The 12047-nt window shown below is 41.0% G+C and overlaps 1 protein-coding gene across 3 annotated transcripts in view; it reads left to right on the plus strand.

Annotated features, from left to right (window-relative positions):
* STK32C (serine/threonine kinase 32C) overlaps positions 1-6600 on the plus strand; it is a 216354-nt gene extending 209754 nt beyond the window's left edge. For 2 of the 3 annotated variants that reach the window (XM_075612190.1, XM_075612189.1), the window contains exon 12: positions 1138-6600. In XM_075612190.1, the coding sequence (XP_075468305.1) occupies positions 1138-1303 (166 nt within the window). In that variant the 3' untranslated portion in view covers positions 1304-6600. The remainder of the gene's footprint in view (positions 1-1137) is intronic. The other variant, XR_012803573.1, reaches the window with a different exon arrangement.
* The last annotated feature ends 5447 nt before the right edge of the window (positions 6601-12047 follow it).

Consider the following 12047-nt stretch of genomic DNA (forward strand, 5'->3'; position numbering starts at 1 on the left):
CTGAAACTAAAAGAAAAATTGTCTGCTACACCTCCGCACACCTGCGGAAGCGTGCGCAAGTCCTCTAAAGCCACTCTTATTGCGGCTGCAGGGGCTCACTGACAAGCGCGGCTCAGCGCGGGTCAGCGGCTAAGCGCTGACCATGCCCGCGGCCTTAGGTACATTACAATGCCCCCTGCTTACTTTGCAAGTACGTAGGCTTCTGTGCAACTTTGCATTTATTGCTGCAATATCGCGGCCAACTGTAATAATCCTAATATAATGTAATCCTGACATGCTTCCCTATTGTTACTTGCCACTAAGGAACAAGAAATAAATGACATGCCCACTCCAGGAAGATTAATTTCTCTGGTTACGTCTATTTCACCAGGCAGAAGAGTTATGATAAAAGTGGATTGGAATATAAAAACGGAGCAGGCAACTCAGATCTTTATAACTAGATGATAAGAGCAGTAACAAAGACGCTCATTTAAAGAGAATGCAGTTAGAAGAAATCCAAGATTGTGTTATTGTATAAAAAGGCCATTACACAGAAACATGGTCAGTGGGTAAGAAAAATGCAGCCCATATTTCCTGCCCATTTTGATAAACTGCTGAAAAGGCTTATGTAGTTAGAGCACCTTTGTTCCCGGCTTTTCCCATGTTTTGGAGGACAGTTTGTCTCTCCTAAGCAGTTGGGAATTCCTCTGGGAGACAGAATTACTTCTCTGTTTATGCCACCAGCCTCCAGCTTCAGAGTTTGACATTCCTCTGTATCTAAACCATGCTACCGTCTGATTAAATAAACACACACATCCCAGCAAGCTCAGGAAACCCCAAAAGCTGCAGGCGTATAACGCTTTGGCCAAAGGTTTAACTAAATGACCTTACTCATGAGAAGATTAGCACTGAAGTATTGTACTATGTATTTTGTCGTCACTTTGGATGTAGCGCTGGGCATTTCTGTCTCTTGTTCCATCTGAATAAAGCAAGTTTTCGGAAATCTCTATAAAAAGAAAGAAGCTATATAATGATGCGGCTATTTCTCAGGTCCGCCACAAAATTGTAGTTTAAAGAGTGAACAGGAAATGTGTGTGCAACATTAAAATGATTGGAATGAGAGTAAAATGTACACATTGCTTTCTTTCCTGTGTTCAGACTGAAGAAGAGCTTAGAAGGAGGAAGTCAATCGGTGTCCGGCCTGGAATCGGCAGACGAGGCGGACACAGAGGCGGACGCAGAGACTGAAGCTGAAGTGGAAGCAGAGATTTCTACTCTGAACATGTGTGGCTCTGTTTGTTCATCTACCACCAACAGCAACTAGAAGTGCCACCTTCGGGAGAGTTCTCAAGCTCATAAATGTATCGTTCTCAGGTTGCATAGAAGAACACATAATGAAACAGAAATATAAGGTGCCGTCCCACTTAGCTATTCCTTTTTTGTTTTGTTTACACATTGCCGGCGCTTGTATCATCCTGATCACTTACTTAATTTACACTACCAGTCATTTTAGGTAAGCGTTAATGCAGAAACATTGCTTCCTAAAACCTCAATCCCAATGTGAACCCCTATTACAGAAGGACTCTGGGGTGGCCAACACCAGTCCTCAAGGGCTAACAACAGGTCTTCAGGATATCCCTGCTTCAGCACAGGTGGCTCAATCAGTGGCTCAGTATTTGACTAAGCTACCTGTGTTGAAGCTGCGACAGATTGAACCACCTATGCGGAAGCTGGCATATCATGAAAACCTGACCTGTTGCTAGCCTTTGAGGACTGGAGTTGCCTACCCCTGTCATAAAGCGTTTCAAAATGCTAAATAATCTCTTACATGGCAGGTTTTTCCCCCTCACTTTGTTGGAACTCTGCTAAGTGGGACTCCATCCTTACAGCCCTGTGTCTAACATACACATATATCATTTGTTATCTCCATTGTTTAAAGCTGTCACAAAAAAAAGCAGTTTTGTGGTTCTTAAAGAACTGATTAAAAGGATTTAGATGCATGCCAGTGGTGCAGAAACACCGGGATACCTAATATAAGGAGAGTTACTTGCTATGCAACAAGTTAAAAATAGGCTCATTTTTTTTAAATACTATTAGCAACCAGCTGACTTAAGCATAGTTTATTTGAGACAATGGAATTACCTTTTTTTGCAGAATCATATTTGCAAATGTAAAGTATTAGATGAAAGGAAAGCGGCAGCCCATGTTAATCCTCACCTCTAAATGACTTTACTAGGGCTGCGGGGCCCTTTAATAGAAGCTCTATTCTATGTTGTGCTGATATATTTCAATTCATGTGTAGTCAGAGGTTTTAAACCAGGGCTCTCAAACTCAGTCCTCAAGGGCCACCAACAGGCCAGGTTTTATGGATATCCCTGCTTCAGCACAGGTGGCTCAATCAGCCTCAGCTTCAGCACAGGTGGCTCAATCAGTGGCTCAGTCTTTGACTGAGGCTCTGATTGGGCCACCTGTGCTGAAACAGGGATACCCATAAAAGCTGGCCTGTTGGTGGCCCTTGAGGACTGAGTTTGCGACCCCTGATTTAAACAATAAGAGTTTCTGACCTTTTTTTTTCCCACTTACCATAAGACGTTCTTGTCTCTGGATTAAAGCGAATACAGAGCGAGTAAGTCAGACCGATGGGACCAGAAGGACAGAACAATGTCATTGAATGGTTTTGGCTGTGTTGGTTGCCCAATGCAGAATGATGGCAACGTTTAAAGCAAACCCTAATGAGCGGATTTAAATGGCCACATCCTGATTTCAATATTTGTTCTTTGAAAGACAGCAATGGGAATTTGGAACGTGTGGGAGACGCGCAGTAAAGAGAAGGGTTACCGTCCTGTCCCGGTCTGTTTGGACACGGCTGAGAAGAAACGTAGAATAAAACATGCATGTCTTCTATTAATATGACGTCTCCAATTAGATTCAGACATTGTAGTTGAGTGGTTAAGGACGGCAAACCATTCCATGGATTCCCTGGTGAGATTTGTGCCTAAGATTGAATGCTGCTTTCAAAATGAATATTTAACCTTCATGCACTGCTACAATGTAGGTAAATAATGAGGGGACACTACCATACATCAGGGGTGGCCAACTCCAGTCCTCAAGGGCCATCAACAGGTCAGGTTTTCAGAATATCCCTGCTTCAGCACAGGTGGCTCAGTCATCATGACTGAGCCGCTGATTGAGCAACCTGTGCTGAAGCAGGGATATCCTTAAAAGCCAAGCCACTGATTGAGCAACCTGTGCTTAACAGGTGTAGCCTTAACTCCTGACCTGTTGGTGGCCATTTAGGACTGCAGATGACAACCCCTGTCATAGATTAAATGTCCTGTACAGCTTGTAATAGATGTAACATACTTGTTGTCCTAGATAGCACCTACTCACTACAATACAATATCACCAGTAGAGCAGGGGTTTCTTTTGTTGATATAAACCATTAATATGATACAAAGGGATTTTGTAGGGTTTCTCCAGCTGTAGATCCTGCTTTCTTTTTTACATATTACAATAGTAGGTGTTAGAGTGACTTTTTTTTATTAGTGGTATTGATTAGAAAGCATTTATTTTATTTTATCATGCATTTATGGTATTGTAAATTAACCCTATTATGTACAAACGTAAGTTAAAGAATTGTGGGGGGTGAATCGCTTGTTACCAAAAGTTCTGAAGGATACCAAGGGATCATCAATTAATGTATAGTGTCAAATCAATAAGGAAGAATAATGTTTAGACAGTTGCAAGGATGTTTGTGGAAGTGTGTGCTGTCTTACTAAATACTAAACTGTTTGGGAACTGTCAGCATAAACATTTGTTTGTTTTGTTTGTGAGGATGCTATATTTTTCCACAGTTGTATGTGGAAACTGTTATTGTATGTGATTATGTACAGTATAGTAACATCTTCACAAATGTGTTCAACTCACAGGCACAACTGTTGGGCCCAAAAGCCAAAGCTTTTCTACCAGCCATCCTTTCTAGTACAGTCACGTTTTGGGCCCAGTCATTTACAGTAGGTAAATTGTGCCTGTTTAGTAGTGATAGTTTGCAGAACTGAGGTCAATACACCTGATCCAGATTTTGCAGTTGCCATGTGTTTTACCCACAATGCATAGCAATCAGGCAGCGACAGGGTTATTGTACTGTGACACATACGACACACCTGTGAGCTCATGACCTGCATACAGGACAAGGGTTAATACAAGCTCTCAAGCTGGCCCACTATTCACCTTTACAAAGCTCCCTCAAATGAACAATATCTCTCCTCAGTCCTTCCCAATATACCATCTGTCACGAACAGCACACAAGTGAGCGCATGACTTAGATATGCAACTAGGGTTAATACACATGGTTACTGTATCCAACTCACCTTTCTCCTCTGCAGGGTACTTTCAATGAATTAATATTAACCCCTTACTCAATTGCAATCATATCTATCCACTGCCAGCACCCGAGAAGGATGCAAAATATGTAATTAATATATATCTGCCAGGGTCTCAGGTCCCTGTTTATTATAGGAAAAACTATGCACTAACACACAAAAATCTGTTGTAGTAAAATGTGTCCAAAAATGTAAATACTCTACAAAGTGTGCAACAGTTCATTCAGAGCCCCAAAGCATTACTTATTCAAGAATTGTTTAATACATATAAAAATACAGTGCTTTAGATTACAGGGAAAAAAAAGATTTTAAGAATATACAGTTACAATAAATGCAGAACAATTTCATAAAATAATAGGATAAAACAGAAAACAGAAATCTGTATACAGTACATTACCATATGTCACAGGATTTCCCCCCAGTGAGGTCACTGGCGTAGTAAAAGGACAATTCCCGTATTTGATCCCAAACACACCTCTGTTGAATTCTGATTTTCAGAATACCCTGGTAAGATTTATGTACTATTTTTCCCCATTGAAACAACATGAGCTCACCCCAGTCGTAAATCAGCTGCTAGGTTGACGGTTTTATGACAGAGAAAAAAAACTCCCCAAAAAGACATTTAAATTCATGCCTCAATATATAAATACACTCTCAACTTTCTTTCTCTAATACTTAGATAGACGCCATCTTCACGTCTGCATCCGTGCTCTCCTAAAATGACAGCCAAGCGTCTATTTTTGCTGGAGGAACAGTTATCTGTCCTTGGCAACTCTTACCCATGCAGTGTGTGGAACGGTTTGATTTGTCTTTTTGCCACAATGCCAAATATATACATCCTAATATGCAGAGTAGATGTCGCCACATGAGTCTCGTTTTTAATAAAGTCCCCCAACTAAGGCGTGAACAGTGTGTCACCCCTCTCTGTGATGCCCAGGGGGTATCCAGGAATGTTAGCTTCCTTTGAGGCTGACAGCCCAGGAGTCTGATGATCGTCCCCAGCCTTCTAATCTATTTATATATACTAACAGTGGAAGATTTCCCATTAGACCCGGGGCCAAGGGTGGCAACATTTTGAGGCAGCAAAAATGTCCACCTCCATATGCTTTTGTTGCGCTCTCGGGCCTATGGAACCTAATGGGAAGGCGCTTGCCTGTGTCGGTCTCCTCCTTGCTGCCGCCCTCCTCCTCCTTTCGAATCCCAGCGTCACGTAACATTGCGTGACATCACCAATGTGGCATCACACAGGGTCTCGTTGCCATGGCAACATGATGTTACGACGTCATGACATTGCGTTTCCATGGAGACGCCCCAGCGTGTGACGTCACATTGGTGATGTCCGCGGCGTCATTTGACGCTGGGATTCCAAAGGAGCAGGAGGGCGGCAGCGAGGAGGCGGCCGACACAGGCAAGGGCCTAAGGGTGGCGGATTTTGAAATCCGCCACTGTGTGTGTGTGTGTGTGTGTGTGTATGTGTATATATATATAAAATCACTTTTCTGGGCCATAAATGATAACCCCCTTCTAATCAAGTCATCTTTGAAGACCAGCACAGACCCATGAAAAGTCTGGACCTGTCATACTGTAAACCTATTATATTGTATATATATTTTTTTTTTTAACAAACGGTAACCACATTATCCCCTGAAGCACCAGATTGATTGATATATATATTATATTGCCCACCATTTTCTTTGCATACTGTAAAATAGGTGAATAATGTGTAACTACCTTGAAAACAGGGTACTTTAAACAATTGAATAATGATAATAGGAAATGACCATATATTATAATAAACTCCTGAACTGACTTTAAATAGAGCTGCTAATCTGGAACGTTTTTGCATTGTATAAATCTCACGTCTGGATCTGCTTCGAAGTACAGTATAAGGATTCACAATGATCACTGTGACTCGATTTGTCAAACTGCTAGTGTTCAAATGAAGACAAGTGCAGTCTTAAAATGGACACGCTCCACATTATGGACCCTGTGTCACGTAGGCCACTGCAAAGGCCACTGCAGAGTTCATTAAAGAACGTGCTGTGATTTAATAAAACACTGATACAGTATGTGACGAAAGCACATGCATATTATTTTACAATTAAATAAACAGGGTAACGATAATGCCTTTGTATTCAACATAACTGCTTTTGTGATGTGTTTTTATAAACTACCGTTCAGAAGATGTTGCAAGCTAGGAGTGGCCAACTCCAGTCCTCAAGGGCCACCAACAGGTCATGTTTTCAGGATATCCCTGCTTCAGCACAGGTGGCTCAATCAGTGGCTCAGTAATTCTGACTGAACCACTGATTGAGCCATCTGTGCTGAAGCAGGCATATCCTTAATACCTGACCTGTTGGTGGCCCTTGAGGACCGAAGTTGGCTACTCCTGGGCTAGCACATCGCTGCTTTTGTCTCAGTTGTGTGCTTTGCTGTGAATGGAAGGATAGCTCTGTTGTTTAAGGTGTCCGCCTAATACACAACTACCTATAAATTCAATCCCCAGGAAGAATACCAGTTGAAATGTGCAGTGTCTAAACAGTATTCATTGCATTGTTCTGTCATAATATGTGTCTTGCCCAGTATAATGGTCATATTTCTCACATAAACAGCTATTGTAAACATCCTTGCAGCAGTTGAATGCATGATTAAACAATTACATTTTTATTCTTGATGTGGTATAGTGCATATATTATATTTCCAACATTTCAAACATCATTTTAAAACCGTGGCATACCCACATATCTGTCATGGGTTAATGGACAGATCAGATACTTCTGTATCACTTTCATGTTATATAGCAGGAGTGGCCAACTGCAGTCCTCAGGGGCCACAACAGGTCAGGTTTTAAGGATATCCTTTTTTCAGCACAGGTGTCTCAGTCACTGATTGAGACACCTGTGCTGAAGCAGGGATATCCTTAAAACCTGACCTGTTGGTGGCCCTTGAGGACTGGAGTTGGCCACTCCTGCTATATAGAGTCAAACATATGATTTTTACGGAGCAAGCCTTTTATATCCTAACTGTTCTATGTATAATTGCACATGGGATAACTGAATGTTGAGGTTCTGCACCATTTTTGCTATATAGTGCAGAATGTTGGACCGACGCCGCCTCCGGTCTAGTGGATAAACGGTAATAAGAATGGCGCGCAGAACTTGATACATGTAAGTCCTTCCCAACTCCTCATACTGAAACTCAAGCTGGTTCAGACGGGACAAAATCGGAGCAAAGTGATACACTGGTGCAAGATGAAAATGCTGCAGGGTTGCTCCGAAATTGATTTGATTATACATCGGCCGATAGATCTTAATATATTGATAATGTGGGTGATATGACATTAGTGAGTTTTATTTACCCATTGGCAACATTGGCCTCCCACGTTTTCCCACTACATCAACGAATTAGTTTGCCTTTAGGCCCAGATGCACTAAACGCCTAAGTTAAGAATAACGCTGTATCCACAAAGGACAATAACACAACGTTACGCCATGTTTTCTCCCATAAAGAGACAGCGCTGATTATAATGGGTAGTGATAATAACATGCAAATTCTATACACAAAGTCTGTTAAGGTAAACGCAGGGACTTCATGTTCCGTTATTTAAATGACAGCTAAATTTGATGTTACGGGATTTGTGGAACGCCACAGTTAGGCGTAATTAAAATAATGTAGCATTATTTTCCGGTCATTTCTCCTCCCCTCTTTCTCTCCACTCGAGCTAAAGGAGCTTAGTGTGTCTGGTCCTTGGTGCTTTCACTTATACCAAAGCAGGCAGGAGGAATGGGTCCATTTATTATATCCTCCAAACAGCCACGCTTTAGGTTTGAGATTGAGACCTAATTGCATTTTTATTCATATCTAAAGAAGAGCCAATGGCTTGTACTGAATTGGCAAAAAAATGAGGATGGAAGTTGAAAAGATTTAGGGGGTCATACGATGTTGTCCACAGTGGCATCCGGACTGTTTGCAGGTGACAGCCCAAATAGCCACCTCACCCCTTAGGCCCAAATGTAGTAAGTGGTGCAAATCCATAAGGCACCTTTTCAGTTCTGTAAGATATCTTGCGGCCCACTCGCATGAATGGGCATAAGATGTGTTCCGGCGCTGTGTGTCTTAAGGAATAGCGCAGCTTATCGGCTTTGGTGTCAGTTGCATAAAAAATCTTATATTGTGCGATTCGTTTTAATATGAGATGAATTCTGTGTAGGACAGAAGCTAGTCAATTTACAGGCCGAACGCAGATTCTGTTATAGTTTGTATTTTTTGTTCCGTAGTTCACATGCAGAGCACAAAGCTCAGACATCAAGGACAATAACAGCATACACCGGGTGTCATTAGTATATTCTTTTGTCTGGGAATGGGTTTGTCTTTTTTTGGACAACCAAAGTATTGCATGATACACAGCATTTCCTAACCGGCCAGAGAAACACATTGCAAAAAAACCCTCTACAATTAATATAAAAAATGCAGGCATTTGTTTAGATTAGGGGCGGCCGACTCGTCCTCAAGGGCCACCAACAGGCCAGGTTTTAAGGATGTCCCAGCTTCAGCATAGGTGGCTCAATCAGTCCCAGTTTCAGCACAGGAGGCTCAATCAGTGGCTCAAATTGAGCCATCTGTGCTGAAGCAGAGGTATCCACAAAACCTGACCTGTTGGTGGCTCTTGAGGACTGGATTTGGCCAGCCATGGTTTTGATGAATGTGAAAAGCAGAAGACTCGCCGACCACTTTTTTTTTGGTTTCCATGTAAATCAAACTTGTAAAAGTAACTTTGTATTTTTTACATGAATGTACTTTTTATTGCATGATCATCCAACAATACTCTAATATAATCTGAGCAGCAAACGTTAACTGTGGCAATATATCCATGTTTCTTGTTTATGCATACATGCATTTATGGAGTAATACAAGCAACTAAATATGTACAATAACTTCTTAGGTCACTTTTATTTTAAAACAATAAAACAAATATTCCTAACAAAATCGTGTGATTATTTATTTATTGATGCTTTAGGCGATCACTAAGTCCTGTGATACTCAGCACTTTTCAATGCTGTCGTACAATACATGGGGAGTTTTAAGCATCATCTGCACTGTTGTAAAATAAGAAGCAGTAATTGCTGAAATTCATCAAAGCAGCAGTCCAAGCTGCCGTTTTTTTTAAAGTTTTATTTTTCCCCCCTTTAATATGTGCATCAATACAATCCACACAATGATAAACAATTAGCTAAGTTGCTGACTGGCGAAAATTCGGTTCAGTGGTTCACTTAATGGCTGTCAGTGCAGCAGAAGTGGACCAAAGAAGCAAAGTTCTGTGAGGAAGATTATGTGACCAGGCAGTCACTAGATACAATTGGTGCACTGCTAGAGAGAGGGCAGGGCTCCAAAAGGGGTGTGCCAGAGCCTATTTCAGAAGAGGAAGGGGGTGTGACTTTGTAAATGGTTGCCTCAGAAACAAAAATGGCTTGTTACATTATAATACATTAAAAAGGTCATTCAGAGTTGTTTAAAAAAAAAAGTATTTTCTCATAGTACAAAACTTATTTATTAAAAAAACCTCATGTAGGATATTTCTTGGTCTGCAGCTTTAAGAACGGTGACACATTTTGGAATACACACAATTGAAAGCAGGAGTACGTGCCGATAGCCTTTTTTTTATTATCACTTACTTTAAGGAATTTCTTATGCTTTCAAATTCTGACCTTTCATTTTTCTTAATCTGCTGCTCCGTTCAGGCGATGTGAATGTTTGGGAGGTTAAAATTGAGATCTCTCAGAGTCCAGGGCATTTTAAAGGTTGCCACGGTCATTGCTTTCTTGGTCACCCACGCTCTTTATTGAGCTTTTAAATGGTAGAGCAATACAGGCATACCCCGCATTAACGTACGCAATGGGACCGGAGCATGTATGTAAAGCGAAAATGTACTTAAAGTGAAGCACTACCTTTTCCCACTTATCGATGCATGTACTGTACTGCAATCGTTATATACATGCATAACTGATGTAAATAACGCATTTGTAACAGGCTCTATAGTCTCCCTGCTTGTGCACAGCTTCGGTACAGGTAGGGAGCCGGTATTGCTGTTCAGGACGTGATGACAGGCGCATGCGTGAGCTGCCGTTTGCCTATTGGGCGATATGTACTTACTCGCGAGTGTACTTAAAGTGAGTGTCCTTAAACCGGGGTATGCCTGTACATTGGTACTGAAACTTGACATGCTGTTTACACTTTAGGGTGCGTTTTGAGGCCAGAATATTTTGCAGTCTCAATTTGTAATATCGTCACACTAGTCATAGAAATACAGTACGAGCTAAAGACTGTAATGTGCACGTTCCTGAGCTATGGATCATACTCTGATTTATAAAGGAGGAAAAGGATCAGGCTGCGCTAACCACTACAAATATATAACCACAGTAAAAAACCTTAGGTGTGGATTATATCCACACATCAGAGGCTGCCTAGCATACAACAACTGACCCCCCGGTCAGAACAATGAACAGAGAAAGGAATATTGTATATAAAGGCGCCTATTATCAATAAAAAGGATATATGAAAAACCAAGCCTGTTGGACGATCAGGAAATGGCTCCAATAGGTGAGGATGTGCTTAAAATAAGAGAAAAGCACAAAACATAGCGTAATACTGTTTGGTTAAAGACTAACAACATATAAAACAAACCACATATATTACAAATAACAATCAGCTGAGAGATCAAGAGGTGAAAACATAATAATTTAAAACATTTAATAAAACATATAATTTATCATATAATAAAACATGGAACATAAGAAAAATAAAAAAAATTGATTCGGACAATGAAGTAAGGTCAGGTAGACACACTGCAACAATGGTGAAGATAGTTGAAATGCCCACTCACCAGATGGATGATATAGGCAAGCGGTGGATAAATTTGAGAGTATCCCTTCTCTACAGTGAAGCTGCCTCTGCTCCGGAACTTCTCCAAACGTGGGGGGTGCACGCACCGGACGGCGTCTGGGCTGGTAGCCCCGCTCGATACACCAGGGAGATCATGCAGTTACTTCCGGATCAGCTACGGCAGATTAGTTTGGCACTTCAATGTGTGGTACAGCTTACAAACGCTGATTCGTCACCAATATCGCGGAGGGGGATAGGGGTAGATATCAACCAGTGAAACAGTTGTGTTCAAAAGCAGGCTGCTTTCTTCTTAAGGGGTTATATTAAATGTGTCCTCGAGTGTCCATTAAATAGGGAAACCGTTAATTGGTAAGTTTTCACCTGCGGTTTCCCGCACATGCGCATATGGACAATCTAAACAGTCAATGTCGCGCTGTGGTATAATGCACATGCGCATTGATTTGTCCATAGCAGTAGTGTTCGTGCTAACAGCATTGACAGTCTCAGCTGATACAATAATACAAAACATACATCGCTAATTTAAAACAACCTACTATACAGAAATAATAAGAAGGTGATATTAGTGCTTAGATACCTTATTGGATTATCTATTATTAAAAAATAAAAGTGTTTGAATCAAATGTGTGTTATACATATAAAAAGTGCGTGATAGAACTTAATAAATGAGTGAGTTGCCATAGCATTATAATATGTGTATTGTGCATAGAGATATGCTATGAATAAAGTGTTTTCATGATATACAGTATAATCAAATATACCATATAATATATATGAACTTGTGAATGT

The sequence above is a fragment of the Ascaphus truei genome, chromosome 8 (genome assembly GCF_040206685.1).
Source record: "Ascaphus truei isolate aAscTru1 chromosome 8, aAscTru1.hap1, whole genome shotgun sequence".
NCBI lineage: Eukaryota > Metazoa > Chordata > Amphibia > Anura > Ascaphidae > Ascaphus > Ascaphus truei.